General features: G+C 43.1%; 1 protein-coding gene across 7 annotated transcripts in view; it reads right to left on the reverse strand.

Moving 5' to 3' along the window:
- The window catches only part of LOC131263909 (inhibitory POU protein), a 30,587-nt gene extending 5,295 nt beyond the window's left edge, over positions 1–25,292 (reverse strand). For 2 of the 7 annotated variants that reach the window (XM_058266216.1, XM_058266208.1), the window contains exons 1-3: positions 25,167–25,292; positions 21,464–21,520; positions 14,359–14,526 (exon numbers count right to left, since the gene is read on the reverse strand). In XM_058266216.1, coding sequence (XP_058122199.1) covers positions 14,359–14,526; positions 21,464–21,520; positions 25,167–25,292 — 351 coding nt within the window. Of the gene's footprint in view, positions 1–14,339; positions 14,527–21,463; positions 21,521–25,166 lie in introns of all 7 variants that reach the window. The other 5 variants (XM_058266201.1, XM_058266192.1, XM_058266237.1 and 2 more) reach the window with 3 other exon arrangements.
- Between the last annotated feature and the right edge of the window lie 1,161 nt (positions 25,293–26,453).

The raw sequence follows: 26,453 nt of genomic DNA on the forward strand, positions 1-26,453 counted from the left end.
TTTTGTTTTCTGTATGTAACTTCTACAAAATTGTAGTCAGTGAAGAAAGATAGGAGGCAAAGTCGTTTTAACCATTTATTGTCCAAAAATTCTCCTTCATATTACGGGGAAATGGAGTAGCATAAACCGATTGGAATTAAAAATGATCTTTATACCAAAGAACTAATTTCCAAATAAAACAACAAATAACTAGAAAAAATGGCAGCCACATTTATATTTTGTTATTAAATTTTTACGGAGTATAGGAGTAAGCATAAGTATGATAAATACGAGAACCATGAGCCGCTATAAGGATGTTCTTTACACACGAAAAATGTTCACTAGAACATAGTTTTCCAACATAGAATGTTTCAAGTTCAATTTTGTAACCAATTCTAAAACTAGAGTTAATGAAATCCACCAAAATAATAAAATCATGACATGATCAAGACATCATACCAAAAATCTTAAATATTATTTTATGTTATTACCCATGGCAGGGTAATTTTCCTGAAAATCATGAGGAAAATCCTATATATCTAGATAGTTTCAATACGCAAGAACAGCTAATCTTGTTTCAGCATTTTATGAATATTTTCAACGTAACTATAAAATCAATTTACACAAATAAAATGACTATCGTTTAATTTAACAACAATTTTCCCGCTTTGAATTACTTTAATCGAGTAACAATGAAAAATGGACAAGGTTTCCAGGAGACAGATAAATCACCACAGCTCAACCAATTTAGTGCCCCTCACAAGCATAACAAGTTCATCATTGTTCCCCAACCGACCGCCAGCAATAAGTTAAGTCGAATGGAGAACAGAGAAGTTTCTTGTGCGAATCCGAAAAGCAATCGAAAGGTGTGTTCGCAAACTAGCCATTTTAATTTTACCTGCTCCTTAATTACACCCATTTCATTTTCCACAACCACCAACTACTATCCATAAACCGAAGCGGAAGGATTACGCACGCCAGAGCGGGAAAGTTTTCCATGGGTCTTTTCCACCAGATGGCGGGTGAGATTGTGTGTGTGTGTGTGTATGCTGTCGGGGCCCACCCATAAACCAGCACCTTGCGCGCCGCCGAATGAATATTAAAACCAGGCCGCAAATATTTCCCCATTTGTGGTCCGGCGTCGATGGGGTCTCCTCCATTGTTATGTGCAGAATGCTTCCAGAGCCGGATCGACGTGCAATGTGTCCCGTTTACGGGTGTTCTTCCCTTGCCTTTGGCCGTGACGGTGCCATAGTGGTGGCCGATAATTTTATTAATTTATTTATGCATATTCCGAACGATACACCATTCCCGTTAATTGATGTTTACCAATTTCAAACTATTTATAACGCTCGGTGGTGGGCATAAATTTCGGGTGGAACCATTCTTCGGCGACGGACAGATCTGGCACCCGCTGGCTGGGTAGTTGTGGCAAGTTACTAGCGGGCCAACGCCACACCATGCGGTATCCACTCGATACAGTTCCCAAGCAGCAGCAACTCGCAAGTGTCAATTATCCTCCAAGGTTCGTGCGACGTGGCCCATTGTTCGGGGATGCATTTTCTGCATTCGGCCTTGCGTTTGTGTGTGTCCATGTCGTGTCCTCGTCCCGTTGGAGTGGGTGTCACTTGTTATTCTTGTCCATCCAATTTGGCCATCCGATTTTGTAACGTTTGTTTGTCCTTTCGCCCGGCTCTCGAGGGAATAAGAGAGAGAGAGAGAGAGGGACTGACATGCAACTCAGTGTGTGTGTGTGTGTCTGTTTGCCTTTCATTAACCTTGTTTAACCCCTCCGCCGGCCCGTTCCGCGCTGCTTAAACAGTAGAGTGGACTTGGTCAGGAAGCGAGCAGAAACGCCACGGGGGTTAAATCTATCGGGATACTCGGTTCCGGAGAACATGCTGTAAGAATCTGGCGGAAAATTCAATTCCCTCCGAGTTCTCCCAGGGTGTCCGGCAAGGGAAAGTGTAACGAGAGCAAAATAGGGATGCCGGGGAAAACTTGTGCCATCCATTTCGTGTCCCTTCTCTCTCTCCGTAATGTCTTACCTCTTTCCTCTCCCGTCTAGGCTCCCTCGCACTTTGTGTTTTTCCAGAAAAAAAGACGGATCCTCGACAGGGACAGCATACGTCACACATTACGGTGGTAATTTGTAAATAATGCTCGCCGAGACCTTCCCGCTTCCTTCAGCTCCGAAATAAAGGATAATAGCAATCGGAGGTTTTTGGGGTGCGCGATACACACACACACACACGCACCGAGAGGGAAGCGCACAAGCAGAAGATCATGTTTTAATCTCATCACAATCGAAGGAAAAGTTATTCCCAAACGTTTTAACTAGGTACAAATTACGGAAAAATCGACGCACGGGCTCGGAAAAAGGGGGAAAAGTACAAGGGCGTCGGGAAGCCGACAATCGAGGGGGCGGCAAATTTATTCATGGCCCGAAACAAGTTGGTTACGGATAATGCAAAAATATGGTAGGACACCAGTTGATTTGAGGCGTTCGGGAACCCTCGACGCCGGCTTCATCCACTCCCGGCCCGGGTGGACTTTATTATGTTTTTTGTCCTGCTCGTTTTTGTTTGTTTTGTTTGCGCGCTCGTTCGCTCGCACTGTCTCTCCGTCCCTTCGGTCGGCATCGGTTGCATCAAGTGCGGCTCTTGCACTAAAAGGAAAAATATGTTGCCAGATTTTCCAGCCTACCCCCTTGACTCGCTTGACGCTGAACGGAATGTCTGCTTCGGGAGGCACAAATGAGCAAAAAATTACCACACCCCCTGTCCCAAAAACCGTGTATCGGCCGTTTGGGAAAGCGAACAGTGTGTGTGTCCTTGTGTTTTGACAAGCTTTTCAAAACTGTTGATCTTCAGTGAGCCTCTGTCTCTTTGTACTCTCCGAGGAACAAGCCGTTTGGTTGAACCTGTCCGACATGTCGACGGGGTCGGGGACCGCGGGCTTATGGATCGAACGGAGACGCGAAAAGAGCATTTGCTAGCCACTCGAATGTTGACAGATGGTTCCTGCATGCACACACACACACACAAGATTACCATCCGACCTTACCGTCTCGGCGGTCCCCGGGATGGGCATCTTAAGCGCATTTATTTCGCATTACCATCAGCTTGTTCTCGAAATGTACTCGATATTCATTCGCTTTTCCGGACGGCAATCATATTTGACCTTTTTGTGTCACATTGCTGCTGCCCATTAGATGGGATGTGCAATCGCCACATGCTGGTGCGAGAGCCACATTACTGGCTGCGTGGGGAAGAAGGACAATCCGTGATCCGATTATAGCTAGTAATTGATCCAATCCATCGAACCAGATTTACTATTACCTGCTAAAAAGGGATGTATAAGCGGTTTTAGTTTGCATTTAGTACATCCCATACACTTGTTCGTGTTGTGACCCGTAACAATAATGAATGTTTTCGGTATCTGTGAAACTGAAATTTTCTTCTTTACATTGCAGAAAACAGAACTCCTTCAAACATCCCACAACCTATTTGTATTTGCCCACTTTTCCACCACCCCCCTCTACTCGGTTTAGCTTGCTCACCAAAACGCAATCCCGTTTATTTAAACCCATTAAACGGTCAATCATTGCTGCTAATATAATCAACTGCTGCACCACCGCCTTCGGGAACCCCGCCGGTGTAATGAATCGGTTTACAAATTAATTATGCTCATCATACGACGCCGTCGCCGAGCCGAAAGCGAGTGAGTGAGTATGCTCATTTGTCAGAGGCGCAAGTGTGCGGCCCCGTTTCCCACAAAAAACTGATGAGCCTCATTAATTTGGCACGGTGTAATTATGAATCTGTCATAGTTAAACTTCTACAACTTTCACCGGAAGAGGTTGAACGGAGCGAGAGAGGGAGGAAGGAAGGGCAGAGATCGCCAGTTCCAAAGTCGGTCGTGTAAAAGCGTCGGGAAAGGAAGATTAATCATTTCGTCGTCGCCATCGTCGTCGTCCTTGGTCTTCCATGGAGTTGGGGAAAGGAGTGTGGGGTACCTTGGGTGTGTTCCTGTAAACCTGTTGTTTTATTACTTCCAGCCCCCGCACGGTGCGCATTGTGAAGTGTCCGCCTGTTGCACAACAGCGTCTAATTCTCGCTTTCAAATGCGCCCGTTTTTCCGCCGGATGGTCCTGTTTTCCACCTGAGAGAACGGTAGAAACACGGCATGGGATGTGCGAGATGCGTCCTAATTGAAATAAATGTAACCTTTACGGGAGGCGATAATTTGATCCATAAATTACAATTAACGGCCAGGCCGGGAGCCGCTAGGCTAGCGGGAAAATAGAAACAAATGCACGTCTCGGAAAGTGGATTTCATCGGATTCATTTCCACCGCGTGGTTTCGATGAGTGTCGTTACGGACCCGGAGTTGTGTAGGTGCGCTGCTGATTGTTGCTTTTGCGTAACGCATTGCTTTTTCCGGGATGTTTTTCCTTTACCACCAGCCCCAAAAGTCCAAGAAGTCACCCCTGGCGAAGCGGCTTCACCGTCGAAACGTGTCTTTCCGGCCGCGGGAAAATAAAAGAACAAAGAAAAAACCCAATCCCCCTCGGAAAATGGTTTGATTGTTGCTTACTTCTGTTGCAGCCAGTACCGAAAACCACACACACACACATCGAGTATTAACTTGACAGGTTCGTTTGGTAGATCGTCTGGAAGGGGCTACGCAATACCCACATAAAGCCAGGGTCGGAAAATTTCCTTCCCCCCAAAAAAACAAACTGTGGCGAACCGACCGACAGGTGGAAAAGAAAATGACCCACTCGAACTGCCATGAATCTTCCTCCCTCTGCTCGCAATGTTTCCCGATAAACCGAGAGCGCGACGGGGGAGGTGAGGTACTGGGAAAATAGAAAATAAACCCCAAGCAAACCCTAAACAAGCTCTCGGATCGAGTCAGACAGCAGCATCAGAAGCAACAAATGGCAGTTCGCTATTGTTTTGAAGTCTCATTCCGCCGAAATGAGCTTCTCCAACTGATGCCTCTGATGGAGCTGTCAACACCTGACTTGTAGTCGACAAGAAGCGGCAGCCCTCAACGCCCTCCAAAATCGCAAGGACGCAAAGGAAGCAGATCCTAGATGCAATGCAGCAAACCGTCAACCGGAGAGAATAAAACCGAACAAACCCGGGGCGGGATAAGCGTCGTCGGAATCGAATCGAGATCGCACCCGTAATCCGACCGGTTTTACGAGACTTAGGACAGTCTAATAAAATGTTTCTAGCGTTACTGACTCCTTCATCGCAAAAGTAAGATCGGCATCGCTGGTGGCGAAACGGAGCTGTTTTGGGATTGTGTCGAATGACATCTTTGACCCTTTCAAAAACCCTGAGTTGGGGACGGTGTCTAAGACATTCCCGCACGGCCCAAAAGGGGAATCCCTTTGTGAAAAGCAAAGCAATCCACGACGAACGACCATTTCGGGGAGGAACTTGTTACTGTTGAATGTACTTGAGTTTCAGGGTGTTTGTTTTTTTTTATTACACCACCTATAAAAGCAATTGAGTTCTCCCCGGAGTGCATAACCTCTGCTGTGATGTTCTAGCAAGTCGTACGACCAGTTTTTCCAGTGGTGGAAAACAACCATACTCTTTCACCGATAGCTTCCTTCCATGGTCCTTGCTGGTGTGATGTTATTGTTGTTTTGGCTGGTTTCGTATTTTTTCCCTATCCCTTAGTTGCACAATCGTTGCCATTTCTTTCTTCATACTCAAAAACGTATTATTATCGTATCTGACGTCGCCTCCCGAAGTTTTCCCTGGGTATTCTTTTTTTACCTACAACCCTCCTCGTTCAACCCCTCCGTGTGGTGATCTCTTTTCACTTTATTTCCGGAGGGTTCGAGTGCCACAGGACTACCGGGCAATTAGGTACGCAAGGTTCACGGAGATAGTGTGGCAGAGAACGAGCATCTGCCATGATCCGGTGCGTTACAGGAAAAATCTACTCTGCCTCGTTGGTTGGCCGCGGCGTGAGCCTACAAAGCGACCGACGAGGGCACAGATTGACGGTGGTGGAAGATCACAGAAATCCTATTAGCGAACCCATCATCAAGTGCTTAAGATCGACCGATACGCGGAGGGTTAGCGGAAAGTGTTGAATGGGGTGGCGTTGCAAAAGTTCGGCAAAAAGGGTGAGAAGTAACAAATCTGCGCCGTTATCGGGGATCGCACAGCACCAAGAGATCGGCATTTATCAACGATGGGAGATCATCGCGAGAAAACACTTACAGCGGGTTAAAAAGATTGACGCAATCTACAAATGAGGTTGAAGGAAAAGTTAGCGATGGATAAGACGATTTCCATATTCGACATCCATTTGATGCATATCGTAATCGATAAGTGAGAAGATAAAACGTTGGAAAAAAGAAAGAGAAACAGAGAACGAGAGATTCAAACCTAAGAAACAAAGTAAGAAGTATCGCAGAGTAATTTTAATAGTTCATATGAAATAAAATTTACAATCCACAACCAATACAGAAAATTGGTAAACTAACGCTTCATCAGGCTAAAATATTTTAAGCCATTCTAAATACATACAGTTTATGTAAGTTGCTCTTGAACACTAGTATTAACGATATTGTATAACCAGGTACTGTCCAAATAATCTTAGTAGTTCTTACGATGTTAATCACACTGAAACCTAGTTTGAAACTACCATAATATAAATTGTTCAAGAATTGCAAAGGTACAATTTTGACTAGAAATTTAAACTACAAAAGCGATAAACAAGTGAGTTGCTTTCATTAGCTTGTTTGTTTTGTTAGATATGTTTTGTATATTTACAATGTTCGCCACATGGGCTTTACAAAGTTTCTTTACAAGATGACGAGAGGGAAATCCTATGCTGCTGGAGGTCCGCGACAACCGTGCGGTTACACCTGTTAGAATATCGGCCTAGGAGCTCCTAGGTACTCCCTCGACGGTGTGGGTTCGAATCCCACGCAAGACCAGACCCGCCCATGTATGAAAGGACTGAGTGTATTTTGCAGGGTGCATGAACATTTCGGATTTAAAGAAAAATTAACAGATTTATCAAATGGATTCTGTTTGGATAAATCGACATGGTGAGAAAATATAAATTAGATTTTTAAATAAAGTTACACTCCTTGCGTTTACAAAAATTACAAATAAGAAAAAACTAATTTAAGTTATTTTGCATTCTAAAGTTATAATTGTATAAATATTTTCAAATATGAGCATGTTTCATTTCAAAACATTTTTCCAATATATATATGAAAACAAACTATCTTTTTTATTACATTACATAAATAGTTACACTAAGATAAATTTACTATATCAAGTTCAACAAAACGATTGATACTCCAATAAGTAAAATTCTGGAATAGACACTCAGGAGAAAGTTTGTACGAATTACTCGAAATAAACTAGAACTTGAAAGAGGAAAACTATGTTCACTAAAAAGCCTTTTTTAGTGCCTTAGCCCTGTAGACTACCTGAAAAAAAACATACGAAAAAATAAATGTTCAAATCACAGCACCAATCAGCCGGACTAATTCAATTAACTCCTTTTCATCAACAACAAAAAATCATATCTCTCATCCGGCGTGGAGAGCGGAAAAAATAAGTTATCACTTCTAGAGAAAACAAAAAAAACCAACCCAACCCCGACATCCGGGACGTTTTCATCGAGCAAAAGTGTCCATCAAACCGGGCGTCATGATATTTTCATTAAATGGATGCTTCTTCCGCACTGAAAAATAAATTCATCCCAAGAAGAATTCCATCCGAGAGCATGAAGTGCTGCTTTGGTTTTCTTTTTTGTTTCACGTTTATTTATCCGGTTGTATGGGGACAATATTTCTATTTTTTTTTTTTTTTGCCGTGGAATACGACTCTGCTTTTTCTATTTTTTTTTTTTTTTTCCTCCCTTTCCATGTTTTTCATCTTCTTTTTGTAATGCGATCCGATTTTGCCCTATTTCAATTTATTTTATTTCGCGATAACTTTTGTTTTATTTTTATTCGATTTTTCCGAATTGCCCGAAGCAAAGCAACAAAAGCAGAATTAAGAAAAACGGAAAACGCACACAAATCCTGATGGTGGTGGTGGTGGTCTGATGAAATGAAACGATTCCATCGAAATGAAACGACTCGCGGTGCGGACGAACGCTACCCGACGGCAAAAACGGGCAAACGAATTGGCCATTTCCGGGCGGCATCAGGCCGGAATGACAACGGCAATGGCCGTACCGAACCTATTTTCCGAACCAACAATCCAGAATCAACAATAAAAAAAAGGACATGCCAACGGCCACCAAACCGAAAACACAATACGCGCGCCGTACGGCATGGTTGATTTCCAGTGTTTTCGCGCAGGCGCACTCCACTTCTTGTGACTCCCCATTCTCCCCCTCCACTGGGGCAATCCACGAAAAGGCTCCGCTTCCGGTATGCTAAAAGGCTTTTCAAAGTTCTCGCTCCCGTTCCCCCTCCGAAACCCGACCAGGGGGGGGATTCTCCCGCCATCTGCAATCCAACCGAAACGGACCTGTTCGAAAGCTGCAAGGCACAACCGGATGGCTGTTGTTTCGTCCCGTTTCGATTAGTTTCCGGCCGGGAAAGCCGGGGGCCAGCAAGTGGCACGAACAGACTCGAACCATTCGCAATCGGACCAATAGAATAGATTTATTCAAATGTTTCTCATAACCGAACATAGTGAGCGTGGGACGGGGCCACAAAAGGAGGCACGATGAAAAGGGACTCCACCTCTCTAATGGAGGAGGATGCTTTCCGATGCATGAAAACCCCCCGTCGTCGTCGTCGTTGTCGTCGTCGGGAAGCAATATCGATCTGAACACACGCACACATGCCCGTCCGGACGAATTGTTATTGTCCTTTCGGACGCCATTTTCCGATGCGAACGACTGCCAGTCCTAGTCAACCAAGCGGATTGCCATCCCCCATAGTCGATCGGACGGACAGAGAACGGGCGTCCTGCTAAACCCGACTTGTATCTTCTTTTAAATAAAATCAACAATGCTTGCTTTCTGCTACGTACCCGTGGTTATAACTTCAAAGCTAACGCATTGTCCCTTCGTCAAACTTTCCCCAAACCAATCAGGTGTAACCGGGATGGACATCGGAAAAGAGTTACCTGGACCCTTATCCAGCTATCAGGAGCGCACTCAGTCGACTAGCGAAAGAAGCGGCTCCACTTAATTTGTCCGTCCAGTGAGTTTCCACTCCGTAGCTGGTGTGTTGATATCGATTTTTCCAAAGCTCACGCTACCGCCCCCGTCTCAACGGCCGTCGGCGACCGTTCTTCTCCGTTCGTCGTCCTTATCGTCGTCGACGCGCATTATTTATTTATGAAGGCTTATGCTTTTCGACAACCACGAAGCAACGAGCAACGCGGTACCATGATCCATTCCGCTCACCGGGTTGGCCTAAAGGGGTTGAGATTTACTTCCAAGGCGGAAGGCTTCACAGCCGTTCTGCCCGGGTTCTGTGCGCTCATCGAGGGTTCGTCTTTAAGACGCATTGATTAGTAAGACGGTAGAAAATGCGGCAGAAGGTTTTATCTACCCGATTAATGCCGCCTTTGTTGGATCTAAACAATGGTCTCTGGCATAAACAACAAAGGCAAACAGTTATCTCAATCCATGAGTTATAAACCGTTGCCACATTCTGAGTGCAAATATTTCCAATCTACTTCCTCCAGGTGAAATAGAACTCAGAAGTTTATTAAGTTATCTATGGTTCCAATTATTTCACCACTTGCGTTTTGCTTATCATGTTTGAAGTAATGATTCTACAATGTTTGAAGATTTGCTTTACCAATTCAGCAATGATAGATTCGAACAAATGAAATAATATTTTTTGTATCTTTGAGAATACGAATTTCTGTTTTTTAAATATATAAAATTGCGAAAATCAAGATACCAGTCGAAATCAAATCGATCGATACGATCGAATCGTATTACCGTACAGCATTTTTATAAGCTTAAGTGTTTTTGCGCCATTTCAAGAGCGTTTTTGCTGGCGTTAGTTGTAGGTACATATTTTACTTATAGCACGAACAAAAATAGCATAAACTAAACTAGAAATCTATTTAAGAAAGAACGAATGCAAGGTGCTCCCGTAATTATTAATTTGAATAACGTTGGCGTAAATAGAATCGTACCTAACAGAGGTAATAATTTTTTCAGTTCCTTTTTGTGGCTTAACGAGGTTTACCTTCAATTGAACAGTAATTTTTGCTTAATTGTGATCTACATAGAAAACAAATACAAATTATAATGAAATTTTTAAGATTCATTCAAGTTTGTTTTTGCCTCTTTACAACTATTGAATATTACTCAACAATGGTTCTTAAGATAAATTAACAAGCCAACCACCTATTTATTAAAATCATCAATATGCTAGGCCATTTCTGTAAACTTTTAATATCTTTCCGAATCTTAACATGGTTATTTAATGCTGTGTGTACCAGCGAAAATTGTTCATTTTAAATCGTATCAGAGGCATAAATCCTTCAGGTTGCTTTTTTTTGCGTTGCAGTATTTTGAAATATGTTTAAAATTTTTAAGACAAATTAAACAAATGTAACGTAATACAACCACACGAATTACGATGAAAGACTATACTTTTATTGCTTTGTAATTTTAATTCAAGAATCTACAAAGCAAAACCTGGGTCCTGTATGAAGCACCGTTTAACACAGGAAACCTCACAAACCTTGGCCAAAATTAATGTCCACCGTTTTGTACAACATAAGTTCCGATTCAATTGATTGCACCCTAACTGGCGCAAGAACAAGTGCAGGAAAAAAAAACATTCGAAAAGCACAAACACCCGCGGGAGGGCAAAAAGAAATAAAAACAACTATAAAACAATTTCCACCGCGGTGGTGGGAAATTGGTGGTGGCCACCATGAAATCGTGGAAATTTTATGCAGTCGCCGGTGGCAATCGAAAGCGTGCAGACGACCGCACCACCGCCCCGCCTCGCCCCGAACCCGCTCCTTCCCACCAACGGTGCTCGGTGGTGTCATGTAAAGTGCAATTTCGGTTTGTTTCTCATTACAGTAATTGATTTTGTTTGTGATCAATTACAACCGTGGAGGAAGCGATTGACAAACCGGGGTACCCGACGGTTCCCCGAAGAACGACGCGGACAGTGACGAGCCAAAGCTGGGAAACAAAAACATACAGCAAGCAAACGGCTTGCACAAACTTGCGCCTCCACTTACACGCAATCATAAATATCAATTGAAACAAAATATCTTTACACTAGCGTCGAGGAAGGACGCCGGGGCGCAATGAGAGCGCAGGAGTGGCACGTGGCGTTCACGTGGCGGACACCCGATGGAGGGCCACGGGAGAATTGAGACGTCGTAGGGCCAGATCGAAATGACGAAACACACTTCAGAGTGTCGAGGTTGAACAAAAGACCGGCCGAGTGTGAAGATCCCGTGCGTCGCCAAAGAGAAAAACAAGAGGGGGCGCGCCTTTGCCAAGTGGTATCCTGGGGGATCCTGCGTGTAGGGGTTGCCGAGCGGACCGTGAATCTACATGTCCCCGTGAATCGGTATGTTTGATCGGCTGCGCACGCCGAGGCGCGCTTATGATAAGCGGGAGCACATTTGAAAATGTTTTATCAACAAGCCTCATTGTGTTATATTATGCATTGAATGGGTCCTTTGGGGGAATGGCAACGGTAGACGGTAGCGAACGGTGCGGATGCAAGGCCGAACCCGGGAAAGGTTTTGGTCCTTGTGCTCCGTGAAATTCCCCGAAGGTAATAATGGGTAAGTTTTGCTTTGCTTGTTTGCTACTTCTCTGCTCTCTACCTCGATTCAGCAGGACCCTTCGTACTTTCGTTTGTTCTTAGAATAGGTTCATTCTTTTTGTTGTGTTTTCTGCAACCCCAACTGTTTCTTTTCCACCACGTTGTTTATGCACGAGATGAAGTGTCCAGAACGCTAGGCCTATCGATGGTTCTAAGGCAATCAAAGGAAAATGGAAGAAGCAACAAAACCTCCTCTATGCTAAAGATCCCAAACCATTTCGCACGAAAGACGTGTAATGTGTTGGATTTTTTTTTAATTTTTCAACAAAACGGTACCACATAAAGGTATTTTTTCCTGGTACCTGCTTCTCATTTGGATATCAAACCGACAAAAAACTTCAAGGGGAAAGGAAAACCAATAGAACCTATGGAGCCGGGTCCGGCACTTGTTGTGTCGAAACCCGTGTCTTCAAACAATCAGGAAAATGCCCTCGGCGCCGGAGGGGTTCGATCGTTGCCGGCACTCGACACTCGCCCGACAGAAACGTGCCGCGTCAATTCGTGGCAAATTAGAATGGGAAACGCACAATTTCCTGCAAGCTATTTTCCCGACCCCCACCGTCTCTTCTCACCGGGCTGGCAGGGGTGGTGTGGTGGGAGTGTGCGCGGATCGGTTATGGCCGGGAGTAAAAATCACATTTGTTACACCACTCCGGTTCCGGTGGTTGCCCGAAGGCCATTGTCGGTGCGGGGCGGGTGAAGAATCAAGCAGTCCTCGAGGAGTACGGAGGAGGAGCGACCGGGAGGGCCGCAAATCGCTTGGAGGAAATTGAAAATTATTTTAATCCACCCGACGCAAACGGAACAACAATGCTAATGCCAGCGGCCGCCGGCGCCAACGGGAGGAACGCGATTATGCTGGTTTGATTGTTTAAAACTCAGCCTCAGAACTATCCTTGGCAGCAGCTGCCGAGCGTAAGGACGGTTTTACCGCTTGGGGAGGAGTATGTTCCTTGCACTGTGCTCCCGAAGGGGACTGAATAATAGGATAATTGCGAAACGGTGAGGTTTTATGGTGAGTGCGAGTGAGCATTTTTATGCGCGTCGAACAACTTGTCTACGATAACGATCGACTGCTGGCAGGGTTAATCAGAAACCCTCTTAATCGTTTGTAATTATCACTAAAGATTACCAGTAATCTTTATCTAATTCTACATTTCCGGTTTTAATCTAAACCTGCTTTTCTATAATAGAAAATGGATTACATTCACTCATACTTAGACCCATTTTCAAGAATTCATCGAAAGTGGTTTCAACTGCTGCGATATTTTTAAAACGTTAACGATAATTTTATGTTGAACTAATAGTAATATATTTAAACATCAGATTCTTTGACAAGGGTAAGGCAAGAATGCAATATCTAAACAGGTCCAAAATAATGAAAATTTTACTCTAATATCTCAATTTTTTTTGACAATGTTTAAAATGGAATGAACACAATTGAAATTTTACATTTATCTGTTGTTTTAAAATGTTTCATCTAAGAAATGTTTTAACAGCTTTGTTAATTTGTCTTAAATATCACCCATCTGAATAGGAAATTATACATAGTTTTTTGATTTTATGATTTTGTTTCAGCAAGTTTTATGCATTTTTGTGCAGTATTATACATTAATACAAAACGTGGGCAAATGTAACAAAATAAATGTATTGTATAATGAAACTTTTCAGGATACAGACTAGGTGAAATTCATCAAACCCAAAAATATATCGATTCAGATGTTATCGGTTTAATAAACATTGTTTGATGTGTGTCAAATAACTAAAAAAATAATATTTCGCTGAATTTTGTGCAACATAATTCCAACGTTTTGTTCATGATAATATTTTGTCAAATCGAATATTCTAATGTGTTGGTTGAATGGGGAATAATATTTTCAACAGTAAGTGATAGTGAGTGAAGAAAAATGGTATTTTTCTTCGTCCGAGCTCTCGAAGTTTTTTGTTTTCTTCAAAATTCCACAAAGAAATCAACTTCTCGGGTGAGCGTAAACGGTTTCGACTGAAGCTTCAAAAAGTCATGACCGCTTAGAGGTTATATTTATGTGCCATTAATAATTAAGCCAATCAAAATCCGAACGATACGAATATTGCACTACCTCACACGTAAGGAATTTGTTAAAAACAATAACTATTGTTCGAAAAACATTTTGCATATGTCTGATTGTCAGCGTAAGTAAATCGCGTCGAGTTGTAAAGTTATTTAAACAACAATCATACGATTTTGCTTTGCATATTATTTATTCATGATTTAAATCACACCAAGATACAAAAAGTTCAAATGCACTCCAAGGAATAATATTTAGAATCAACGATTCCGTGATGTTTTCTGTAGAAAGAAAGAAAAATAAATAGCAATGGAGGCGCCTGGTGGTGCATTAAAAAGGCACTTTGTGGAATGTTTTTGCCGAGAAAGAATTGTTAACAAAACATGGGATTGACATATGGATAAAAGAAAGAATTACTATAAATAAACTGAAATCGAACCAACGAACAGAGCAATAAGAGTAGAAATGGTTTTGATGACGTACAAATGCTCCTACCTGTAGAGGCCTCTGCGGCGGCGCGCCCATCCCGTGGTGGTACATGACGTCGTGTTTGAGCTGCGTTGCCATCTGCGGGTGATTATTCTGATGCTTGCCAATATCGACGGCAGCGAGCGCTTCCGCCCTGCTCAAGATCCCATCGTTCAAGCCGGAAAATATGTCTCCCTGTAACGAACCGAACACAAAAACACACATACATACAGCTGTGGCCCATGCACGTACCCGCAAAAGTGTTGGATTCATCTGAATAATGTATGTTCCCGCCTCGACGGGCAACTACTGTCGGGGTAGCTCAGGGAAGGGAATGGAGCAGAGGTTAGGAGGCTAGGGAGCAGAAGGATTTCCATCCTGGACGCTAAACGACGAACAAAACAGCATTTTCTACACAATTAAAAATCCACATGCCATCCTCCAGCTCGACGACCATAAATTTCCATTTCCGAACGGATCGCTCCGTCCCCGTTCCCGATGGCCCGGTCCGGAGGCCAACGAACCATCTGACCATCAAATTTCATGCCGACGCCTTTCTAATTAACGTCAACAGTCCCCGAGGAAACATTTTTGAGCAGCCAAAATCAAAGGGTTAATTGTCACTTCTCGGCTGATGATGACGATGATGAGGATGGCCCCCGCAAAGCAACCCTTGCGCAAACTCCACAAATCGAAAGGGTTCCGCCGGGGCGTGGCGGGGCGGGAAGGGCTGGGAAGGCTTATTAGTTATCTTGTAATAATTTTGCCACCAGATTGCCTACCAGCTGGCCCGATGAGCTCCGGGGCGAACGGAAAACCGGCGGGTTCTGATGGTTTCGATTTTACAATCAACGTGAGGGATTTCCCTCGATTGTTTTCCTCGTTGAGGCGCTAGGTGCAGGGGTCGGGGTTCGATGAGGGGAACGAGAAGGCAAAAGATAAAGTTTAAAGACTGGTCATTGTGATCCTATGTGTTGTGCTATCACAACCCGGTGGTGGTAAAATATTAATGATTTTAAACGATTTCTAGTTTCGTAAGACTGGCATATGTGGGGTTGTAATGTGCTCGTTAAAATAGAGAGTGGTTATGCGCGTCAACTGTACCACAGTTTGTGATACTTGAATTGGGAAGTTTTACAGTAAGCCCTCCAACCTGTTTCTTGATAGTAAGCTCACCAACCCTTTCATAAATGTTATGATGTATTCCCAAGTAGAAAAATGCGGTTATTAACAAATTTAAGATAAGTGCATTAATCCTTTACTCAAAGCAAAACAAACTTGTTTCAAGTCTTTATTCTTCGAGTTCTATAATTATTTTTGTATTTCAGAATAAAATGAAAACATTTAAACTAATTGGAAAATTCATTAAAAAAAATTAAAAATTGTTTTCATAATTTATGAAAAAACGTTCACCAAATCTCTGTGTCAAAACTGTTCAAATTTTTTTACAATGATTCATTACAATACATCCAGCATTTCTAAAAACGATTTCAGATATTTATTTTAGATGTAATCAAATGCGAGATATCGTTACGTGTTACATCTATAGAGAAGAAATCAAATTCAAGGTTCCTTAAATCTTCATTCAAACGACTTATATGTCTGTAGTTTTCAATCTATCTTCAGTCGAATTCATCAAAAAGGTTGACAGAATGCAAAAACTAAAATCGCATTTTTCAAATTCCAAAAATCAAAATTTCGGTGTTTTCGTGCTGATTTCTCGTTGACATTTGACATAAACCGTTTATATTCTTCTGTTGAGCATCGTAATGCTGTCGTGTGCAATTGCTATGAAATTGTAAATCTTGTCAAGACTTTCCAATTTTTAAGTGTTCATATTTCAATATAGTTGGTCCAAATGTTTTGTTAAGACTATTATATCTATCTATTTAAGTGAAATTTCTTTTTAAAAAATGTGTACATAAAATGCATACACATCACTTCCTGTCCATCTTTGAGTTGCAAATTATTTTATCCCAAAACTTTTGCTTCTCTACAAGCTGAAGTCTCGAGAGTTAACGCGTGAAATCCCCAAATAAAAGTAAGCTAGCAACAAACCACTACGAAGGGATCATACAATTCTTTCCGAGCCAATTTGTCAATCCACCCAGCGACCCTAAACTAAGCCCGGCGCTCGAACAAAGCCCAAATAAATTCGATAATAAAGTACGTTAGCGAACATTTTGGGACAGGGAAATCCTTCCACCAACAACAACCAATCATGCCCGGGGTGGAGATCAATGTTCTCGATATCCTGTCTTGGGGAAGGTGCTGCAGAAGGAGACTGACAAGATGGTAGAATTACCAAACCTTTGGCGGTGGAGTAGCAATCGTAATCCTAATTTAACGGTAACTTTTCCCGAAAGTATAAGTGGGTGGTTTACGAATCATTTGATCCAATTGGGATTGGAAAAGCAAGCGGCTCAAGGTGAAAGCAAAGGAAGGAATCCCACGTCTCAGTTTCGTAAACCTGCCCCCGCCCCCGCGGGGAGGTTGAGGGCATTGTATTGAGCCAATCGAGCGGTGTGCGGTGTGGGAAAAACATTCCTACCACCCGGTTGGGGGACCCGAAGTTGCAGGAAAAACGGTACATGTGCGCCATATGTTTGGATTTTTGATGGATGATGATGCGGCGAAGGAATTAGTGGTTGTGAGTGGGTGAGTTCAAAGCGGGGTGCAGGTGGAGGGGATAAACACATACTGTGTTACGTTAATGCCAACCTGTCGAATCGATCCTCGGTTTCCCCGGGGTCGGACCAGGCCGGCGAGTGGAACGGGAGACACCTGAGGGCAAGCACGTGACCGGATGTTATTTGTGGTTTTTGCGGCCTCCGCTCGCAACCCAAACGGACCGGGAACCATTGGACCAAGTGAAGAAAAATGAAAACACAATGCAACGCACAACTATTGCCACCCTTCGGACGTACGCACACCAACAGTTGAAGCAACAAACCGAACCGACGGGAAATTTCATCGGGCCCACTCGTTGTCGGTTGCGGTATGTTTAATCTACAGCATATGCTACGGGTTGTGGACAATGAAACATTTTCCGAAAACACCAAACACATGAAAAGGAAAAAAATGTAACCACTTCAATTTCACAGACCCTAACCTGACCCCCTTGGTTCGAACGGGTTGGAATGTTTTTCCTTGATTCCCCTTGCGCTCCGGTAAAACGTTTACAAATCAAGATCGATATCGGAACCGCCAGAAGGCGTTGAGTGCGCACTCTGGTTCTAGTGCACGATCGTTTACCGAAGGGAAATCGGTAGCGGAAAAACGGGACATTTCCGGGCGTAGTAAGCAAAATGAACGTACACATTCCACAAGCCTAGGGATGTTTCTGATCAATATGTTACAACGGTCCTCTATTCTACTCCGAAGAAAAGCACCATAAAATCGACACACACGTGATGGATTGGCAAATTGAGAAAAATCTATCCATCGGAGACAAATCCTTGCAACATAGAACAACACCGAACAGCGACATCCATCGTCGTGCAAGGCCACATAAATTTGTTAATTATCATACAAAAGCACTTGATGTCAAGAATCTCTCACCCCGTTCTTCAACCTTCCCCAGCGACGAGCCCGACCAAAAGAAACGAAGGAAACACTCGACAAGGGGAAACACGAGAAAGTGGAAGAAAAGCGAGAAATCATCATCTACTACATCGGAAGGAACGGAGGAAAATAAAAATCCCTCCCCGGAAAACGGAACCCATCGATGAACCTTCGCCCGCGTTGGGCTGCAAACCCCATTTTCGTGCCCGAGCGAGTGAGCGAGCATAAAAAGGGTCTCCTCGTCGTTAACAGCTCCTGGCAACCCTCGGTTCAGCCCGCAACCACCCTATATCATGGTTTATTTTCCGCAGTGAGTTTATTTTATTTTTATTGAAGGACTTCCCAACTGTAACAGGTGTATTTATAGGGTTTATGAAACAAGGGAAATTGCAGCTTGATGGCTCGCCGCACCTCATCATCCCCGCTACCCTGCACCCGGACGGAGGAGGAAACATTTATTTACACTTGCTGCCTCTCTCACACTCTCCGTTCCCGGGGCCCCGGGGGTTCAGAGCACTCAAAGGGAAAACCGTGGTGCAGGTTCATGCTTGGCTATTATTTGGTCCCGGCACACATATTTTCGCCCCTTATTATTTCAACATTGATTTACTCGAACCTTTACTTCGGCTGCGCAGGACGCTCACTGTGGGACGCACGGCATTTGCACGGGCTGTTTGCCGTTTTCTCTCTTAAAAATCGCTGTCAAAATTTCTGCGTCACCAATCGTGCACCCCGATGTTTACGAGCGATGCACGGAAAAACTCAACACGGCACGCGGAGGGCAATGCGGAAGAGTGCGGTCCACCAAAGTGCACCGAAGTGCGGGCGAGCGTATAATTTGGATAATTGAAACATGTGCCAACCGTCGGAAAACTAGCCGACGACCTGCCGACGGTTAGGTCGAGGGAAAATTTCGAGTTCAGCCGCGTCGAACCCTTTCCTCGGGTTCCTTTGTGTTTTCCTACCTCTTTTTCTTCACCACGTTGGTCACGGGTCAGCATGTCCATATGTCCTAGTTCACGAGACGTGAAGTGCACTGCCGGTTTATATGACAAGAGCGTTTTTTTTTTCTCCCCTTGTCCCCCTTGGGAAGAAAAGTCGTGGAACGGGAGAAATGACATAATGTGTCCAGTTATAAATGTCCGGTTGTGAGTATCGCTTCCCGGGGAAGCCTATTTCCTGTGCCGGGACGATTCGGGAAATGTGGCAGCCTGCTCGTGGAAAAGTTATTTTTCTTTTTGTCACCTGTCAAAAATCCGGCAGCGGAAAAAAACACTTCCATCCGGCAAAAGCAATAAGGTGAGTAATTATATTTATAACATTTGTCAAAGATCCGCCGGTAACATCAACCATCGAGCCTTACCATTTCCGCTGGACCAACGAATGCCGGACCGTGTTTCAGTTTAATGTATACCACAAATAAATATCAACACACTGGGGGTCCGTGAAGGAGAAGGAAGGTTAACAACATTAAGCCTTGTCAATAGAGCTTCAACCACTTCGACACGTGCCAGTGAGTGTTGTCATCGTTGCTTTTCGGTGGTCGGTAAGGAAACGTTTTCCGAAATGACCATCTCGAAAGCCGCAGGCCCAACGATGGCTACACAGTTTTGTGGAATGTGAAACCCTGCGGCTTTACGTCTCGCAATGATAACATAAAAATAATGCTGTCAACTCATTGTTTTCGTACACTGTCAACGGTAGCGGAATGGTTTGGATTTCCAAGAACTGTCCGGCGTCGTTTAGATTAAGGACGATGAAAGTTACCTCGTCACAACTATCAACATTAAGCATAATAAATTTATGTAAGCCCCATAGACTTTGCCACCTGTCTACATGACTATCGACAGGCTCTAACTTGTATAGATGTAGAAAAATTTCGAGGTTATTATTTCCAAAGCAAAACATTAGATACAACATAAAATAAATTCATCAACACTAACTAACAAACACTTCTTAGGATTATTAGTGTTGAGGATTAGTGTCGATAAACTGTATAAGTGTTGAAAGTACTTGACAATGAAGAATTTTAAATGACATCAATTTGCAAATATGGAATCCTTATTCACCTTTTTTCTCAATAAGTCTGAAGTTTAAATAAGAAAACATTTAGAGGAGTGGAGTGTTGAGTTTGTATTTGTATTTACTCGCAAAGTCTTATAGAAGTCAACAGTAGAAAAAGGTTGTCTATTGTCTTCTGGGAAGGAAAACTTCCACCACAAAATTCAAATTTAGTTTATTTCTTGCATGATTTTCTTCTGAAAAGAGGAAACCTTTTTCTATACAGCCATATTAATAGCCTTAGCGAAATCATATGAATGTTTCGAAATGCTTTACCTTCTCCGATTGAGAAAAAGTTTTGCATGCGTTTTCTAAGTTTATTATATACGTATATTGCATAATATCATACCAAAAGAGTGGAAATATATGGTAAATATAATTGAAAATGAGTGTGCTTCTCCGTGTAAATGGGTTTACGCAGCACATAATTCGATTTTTATAAACACAATTATTACATAATGAGTTTTTCGAACACACACCAACGGTTATTACTGCCGTTGACTTCTGTGTATCAAGGAAACTGAGTGTAAAATCAAGCAATAATGCCACGGCATACACGTGCGAATCGGTGCAAATTTCTTGGAGGTAAGATACGTTCGTTAACCGTGTGACATACATGTCAGAGACGGAGAGACACGGGAACGAACTTAACATCATGCCGTCCGATAAATGTCACCTCACCGACCGGTGACAGCCCGAAACGACGTTCCCGATCAAACAACACTTAATACGTTACTGTTATCAATAAGGAAGCGAGCGAAAGAGAAAAGTACTACCGTTCATGCCGTCCGCAGACGGAGAGAAAAACCAACACACACATACAAACACTCTTTCACACACAAGGATAAAAGCATGTCAACTACCGAAGGACGAGAGTTGAGTACGTACCACACACCCCACTGAATCCCCATATCCTTGCTCGTGTGTAAACTTTCTGTGCGCCGCCAACGATCGATAATCTTGCCGGCATGTGAACAGTGCGGCTGCTGAGACAAGCGCGGCAAGAGGACAAAAGTTTTTATTTTCAGCACCCCAAAAAAACGCCATGAAAATGGGGAGCAAACACCAAACAAGCACAGAACTTTTTCCATGCTGTAAATTCGGGCCTAAGGGTTTGGTTAAGTTTGCGTGGCCGGGCGCCGGGAATCAACACAAAAGTATAACCGCAACATTTTCAAGGACCGTTGCTCACCATGACTATTGCCCTTGGTCGGTTTGGGGTTCGCTTGGGAAACGTGGGCTCAAAAACACCACCAGTGCAACATTTTCCGTAACACAATTTTCTTCCAGGTTTGTTTTTTATCTTTCATTTTTGAGGAAGAATATCGACACGGGGGGCAGGGGAAATAGTGAATGGAACTTTTCTTTCTACGGGAACTTTTCTAACTTCATTTAAGTGTACTTTGATTCGTCTAATTTCAAACTGGAGTTCGGACTCCAGCGTCAACTGGATTTAGGAACGGGATATTTAAAGCCTTCATTGCGAAGAAAGAAACAAAATACTTACATTGTGCCTAGGTGACCAGGAATTGCACATTAGGGAGGCATCTTCCAGGAATCGACTCTAAAAATGGAGATTAAAAAAGAAAACATATTGCATTAAAAGTTTAAAATATTTTGAAATGATTATGGAACTGAAACAAATAAATATTTGACGATCAAAGGCCCGAGGAGCAATATTTTTGGAAGTTTTGTAGAGTTTCGTAATTCAGATTCAGATTCTTGAATCTGAATGATTCTTTGTGTTTCAGAGATTCATGAATCTTTGGATGAGAGATTAATTAATCCCAAAGATGCATCAACTGATAAAAAGTAATGGGTAAAAGTTTTTTGTTTTTGGTCGTATGATCCATGTCAATGAAAGAATTGTGGTGAGGTTTGAAGATTCTAATTCCTAAAAAATCATGAATCCATCGGAATGAATCTTAGGTGAAAGATTCATATGAATGAATCATAGGGGAAACTTCATATGAATGAATATCGCCAAAAGATTGATTAAGCACTCCACTAAAGTTTTGCTACGCTTCTTCTTCTTATTGGCGTAACGACCTCTTGGCTATGCCTGCCCGTTAAGGGGTTACGAGACTTGTTTCCCTGTTGTACGGTTGAGATTCGAACCCGCGTCGTCGAGGTGGTGAACCCCAGCGCTCATGAGCCGATTTTCTAACCGGCGCTACCGCTGGGCTGTCGCGGAGAATCAATGTCATTTCCCTTATATTAGTCAACTAAATAACCTCGGGTAGAGAAAATGAAACATTTCTTTTACGATCCTATGAAACGACCTACGAACACATAACCGGTGAATTACGGTTCATTTTATCGAGCGCGTTCTCGCGACGAGTTGCGGTCATCTATAAACACCGATTTGCATATCACCCGAATCGGTTGGAAACGGCACGGCACTATCACGTCCCGCCTATCGAGCCGTTGGTGGAATCACATCATAAAACCAATCCAAACCCACCGTAATTACGTGGCGCGCAGTGTATGCGAATGTCCGAACGGATCTGGTCAACTAGGGCTGGATCCTGGCTGATTCTGCGCCTCAGGTCCGCTAACAATCCTTTGTGGGCATCGCACAACAAAACACCAAAGTACGAAAGTACATACACGATGCCCATAAACGTGAGGCAACCGCGTAACACGTACCGGCCATCAAAACCGTTCCGCAAAAATTAAAGCCAGGAATATCAATTTAGTGGACAGTAAATTGCGCCGCCCGTCGGGAAGGAGGCGAGGTATGAAATGGGGAAAGTCACCGGAAAAGTCCGGCAGCTTTCGAACGGAATCGAAAGTCGCAACTTGATTATGGAAACGTGTGTACGTGGTGTCCGAGAAGGTCCTTTTCCGCATCGAGATATGGTGGCCTGCGGCGGTGCGTTGGATTGCCCGGTTGGCTCAAATGGGTTCCTTGACGTCGTGCTGAATTTATTGAAAACTTCTTCGAGGCGGCAACGGTTGCCAGATGGTGGATGGAATTCGATTTCTTCATGTATCGGTGACACGAAACGGAACAATTCCCACCAACTGTCTTTTTAGAAGCCGACGGGGATCTTATAAACCTGTGGGAATCTTAGATTGATGAGTTCCCCATATAACCGTTTTACATCGACGAGCTATTTCTAGCACACGTGAGAAATGGGTACCCCAAAAATCCTTACATTGGCTAGTGGTTCTACTTTTTTTCCTTCTACGGCTCGGGTGCCGGAGGGTACCGATTGCTTAGAAATTAATCAAGCCCATTGGGCAGGTGGTCAGGTCCACAAGTGGCCAGGGAGTGGGCTTGCGCCAATGCGGATTGCTTCGGAGCCGACGATATTCCGAAGATTGACGGCTCGGCGCAGCACCGGACACTGATTAATTTTGTTAATTTTGCTAATGAAGCGAGAAGCGACCGCTTCCGGCACTAATTGTGGCCACGGCGCCCCAACCTCCTGCCCTTTCCTCTGGGCGTAGTTGTGGTGCGATGATATTTATCTCACTTTACCACCACCAGCAGCGTCCGCCAAACCGGTCGGTACCGGGGTCCATTGGTTATTCATTGCTATTTCATCGCCAAAATAGGGCAATCCGACCAAACGTCCATCGCCGGGTGCCGCATTTCACCTCCCTCGTCCTCGAGGTGGCAACAATCGACCATCATTATCATCAACGCCGCTTCACACATCACACGTGACGAGGTCCCGGTGCACTGCCGGGGCAGCACATTCCGGGGAGGAACACACCGTCCGGGGACATCACACTACTCCGAGGCAATTGCACTTAGGCGGGCGCGCTTACGTAAGCCCGCTGCCCTCGCGGAGGGGGGAAAGCAGAACCAGCGCGGTCGGGAGACAAAATGGCTTATGCAAGTTTGATAGCCTATAGCCTTCCTAAGTATTCGCCACGAGGGTTACCTGGGGGGCAAAGGCGTGCGTCCCATTTTCCCGGGCAACGAATGACAAATTGCGGCACTTGAGAAAATTTCACTACGATCCAAACGTACACAAACACGCACACAATGCACTCATTCACGTATTGTGACGGGGACGGACACTATTAAACAAATCGTTTGCTCTCACCGCTTTCTTCGCTAGAAGGTAATAAAGCTAGTTTTTAGATAATCGATGTGCCAGTATGCATTTGTTTATCTTTCAAGCGATTAATGCAGACATTCGTACATAAATGATCATATTTTAATAACACTCTAATGTAATTTGTAGATTTCATATCTATCCTTTCAGCTAATATGTGCGGGACTCGCCGATGTTTGGACCATCTTACATACTTCTACAACTGCGATTCTAAACCGGGTCAGGATAATTGTTTTACATTTACAAGAAAATTGTTTTCTACTTTTCAAATGTTTTACATTACGTTCAATTTTTGTTACGGTTTCTTAAAAACTATAATCTATTCGTTTAACCACCACAAGGAGTCATTTTGTCTGAACTAGGTGATTTTCGTCATTTCTGCCTTTCCGCCGTTTCTATAATTTTCATATTCCCTCACTATCTGGTGCCTCCATGTTCGAGCAAAACTAATAACAACATGAAAGAAGACATTTCTGAATTAATAAAACGATACGGTAAAACAAACAAATCCATACGATATCCTTGTAGTAGTAGAAAGTAGCAGTTATAGTGCACTAAAATTCAAAGTTCGTGAAAATGTCGATAAACAATAAAAAAAGAATGGCACATAATAAATATACAGGGCCATTATTTGTTGAAGATACTTCTAATGTGTGCATTGAAAAATCTACTTTTGTGTTTTTGAAAACACAATTGCTCTAACTATCTGCTATTATTAGACTGTGGCGAAGATAAGTTTATCCTAACCATTTTCTCCCACCAAACCTCGCAAAGTGGGGTTGAGAAAAGGGTGTAGCGGAGAAAAAGGAACCGAAAATGAAAATTTGAGCTAAGTGTTTCAATCGTTCATAAAATCGGCTTAAAAATAAGGGAATCACCTTCACTGGTAAAAATGAGCCCTGATGGAACAGAAACGAGCATCAACACAGTGGGACTGTTATAGCAAAAGAAAAGATTTAAAGTTAATCCTCTGGTGCGGAATACTTAGTCAGCATTGCTTTTCCATCGGCTGAACGCATTATAATCTCAGGCTTTAGACAAATTTTGAAGGTTTTCCCTTTTCTCTGTGGCTTGCCAAGTAACCGGGCGACAGTAGGGCGAAGTACACTAGGCAACACATTTAGATCAAACACTCACCGATGGATTGGCCATACACCGTCGCATCTGTTCGGGCCCCCTGTAGTTGGGGCTGTACCGACCGGGAAAGCAGCTTGGAGTACTCATTTTCATTTTATCGGCTGACGGGTAAACGGGCATAGTCATGCCGGTGAACTCGTCTTCCAGCTTTAACGCCTTGGAGGCGTCTAAGGGCGTCGGTGAGTAAATTTTGACGTCGTTGTAATGCACTGTGGACCCGGCACGAACACTGATTTATGATGCAGCGGGTGTTTTTCCCGCTTTTGTTTTTTCGTTGTTTTCTTTTTCCCCCGCACTTGTCGTGTGTCGTCCGCGGGAGTCCTCGCACACTGGTTCACAATGGCTCACGACGTTTTCTTAAACCTTTTTTCGAAGAAACTACCCAAAGTCATGTAGTCTGTTTTCACACGGGTTTCGTTTTGTTTCACACTTTGTATTTCACTTCACTGTTTCGGTTATTGATTAGGTGCTTTTCCTGTAAAGAAAAAAAAAGATTTCAATTTAGACCATATCAATTATGTTTGATATTTTACTTTTTGGCTCTCTTGTATGTGATACTGTCAAGCAGTCTAATCTTAGCTGAAAATGTATTATCTGTTTGAAATTGCTTTAGCAACAACCATTCAACTAACGTTTACTAACTAACTTAACTAATGCAATTAACTTGGCGCGTTCTATTTTATTCCCAAATTTAGATGTTTTGATTGGTATAATTTTCGAAGAAACTAAAGATTTTAGATTATACCCTCAAAGGGTGTAAATTTCACGTTGTTTGTTTGTTTTAAACTTTACTCTCAAATGCAATTCTACTATAGGCTCGAAATAAGTTATATATAAAGCAAAGCAAGATATGTGGAAAAAGAAGATAAACCAAGTGTGGAAAATGAAGATAACTACCACGCCCAAACATATGGATATGAAGCACAGAAAATAAGTTCAATGCGGTATATTGAGTTCTAAACCAATGTTAACAAATTGTATGGATTCAATTTAAAGTTCGATAACGGAATACATCGAACCACATCCATTTAGTAGTAAAAGAACAGCAACTCAATTACGAAACCAAACCGTAAAATATGTTAATTGTTTCCATTCCAATTGGTATACAATTTCCCACGAAATCAAACCATACTACCACGGCCATTTAATTTCACAGAGAACGAACCGTTGCAAGCGTTGCAGCAATGAACGGTTGCATTCATTGTAATATGATTTGTTACATACTGCAATTTTCACGATGCAGTGCAGTTCAGCTTTTCGTGCCACGGATAGAATGCGGTACACAAG

The sequence above is a fragment of the Anopheles coustani genome, chromosome 3 (assembly GCF_943734705.1).
Source record: "Anopheles coustani chromosome 3, idAnoCousDA_361_x.2, whole genome shotgun sequence".
Lineage (NCBI taxonomy): Eukaryota > Metazoa > Arthropoda > Insecta > Diptera > Culicidae > Anopheles > Anopheles coustani.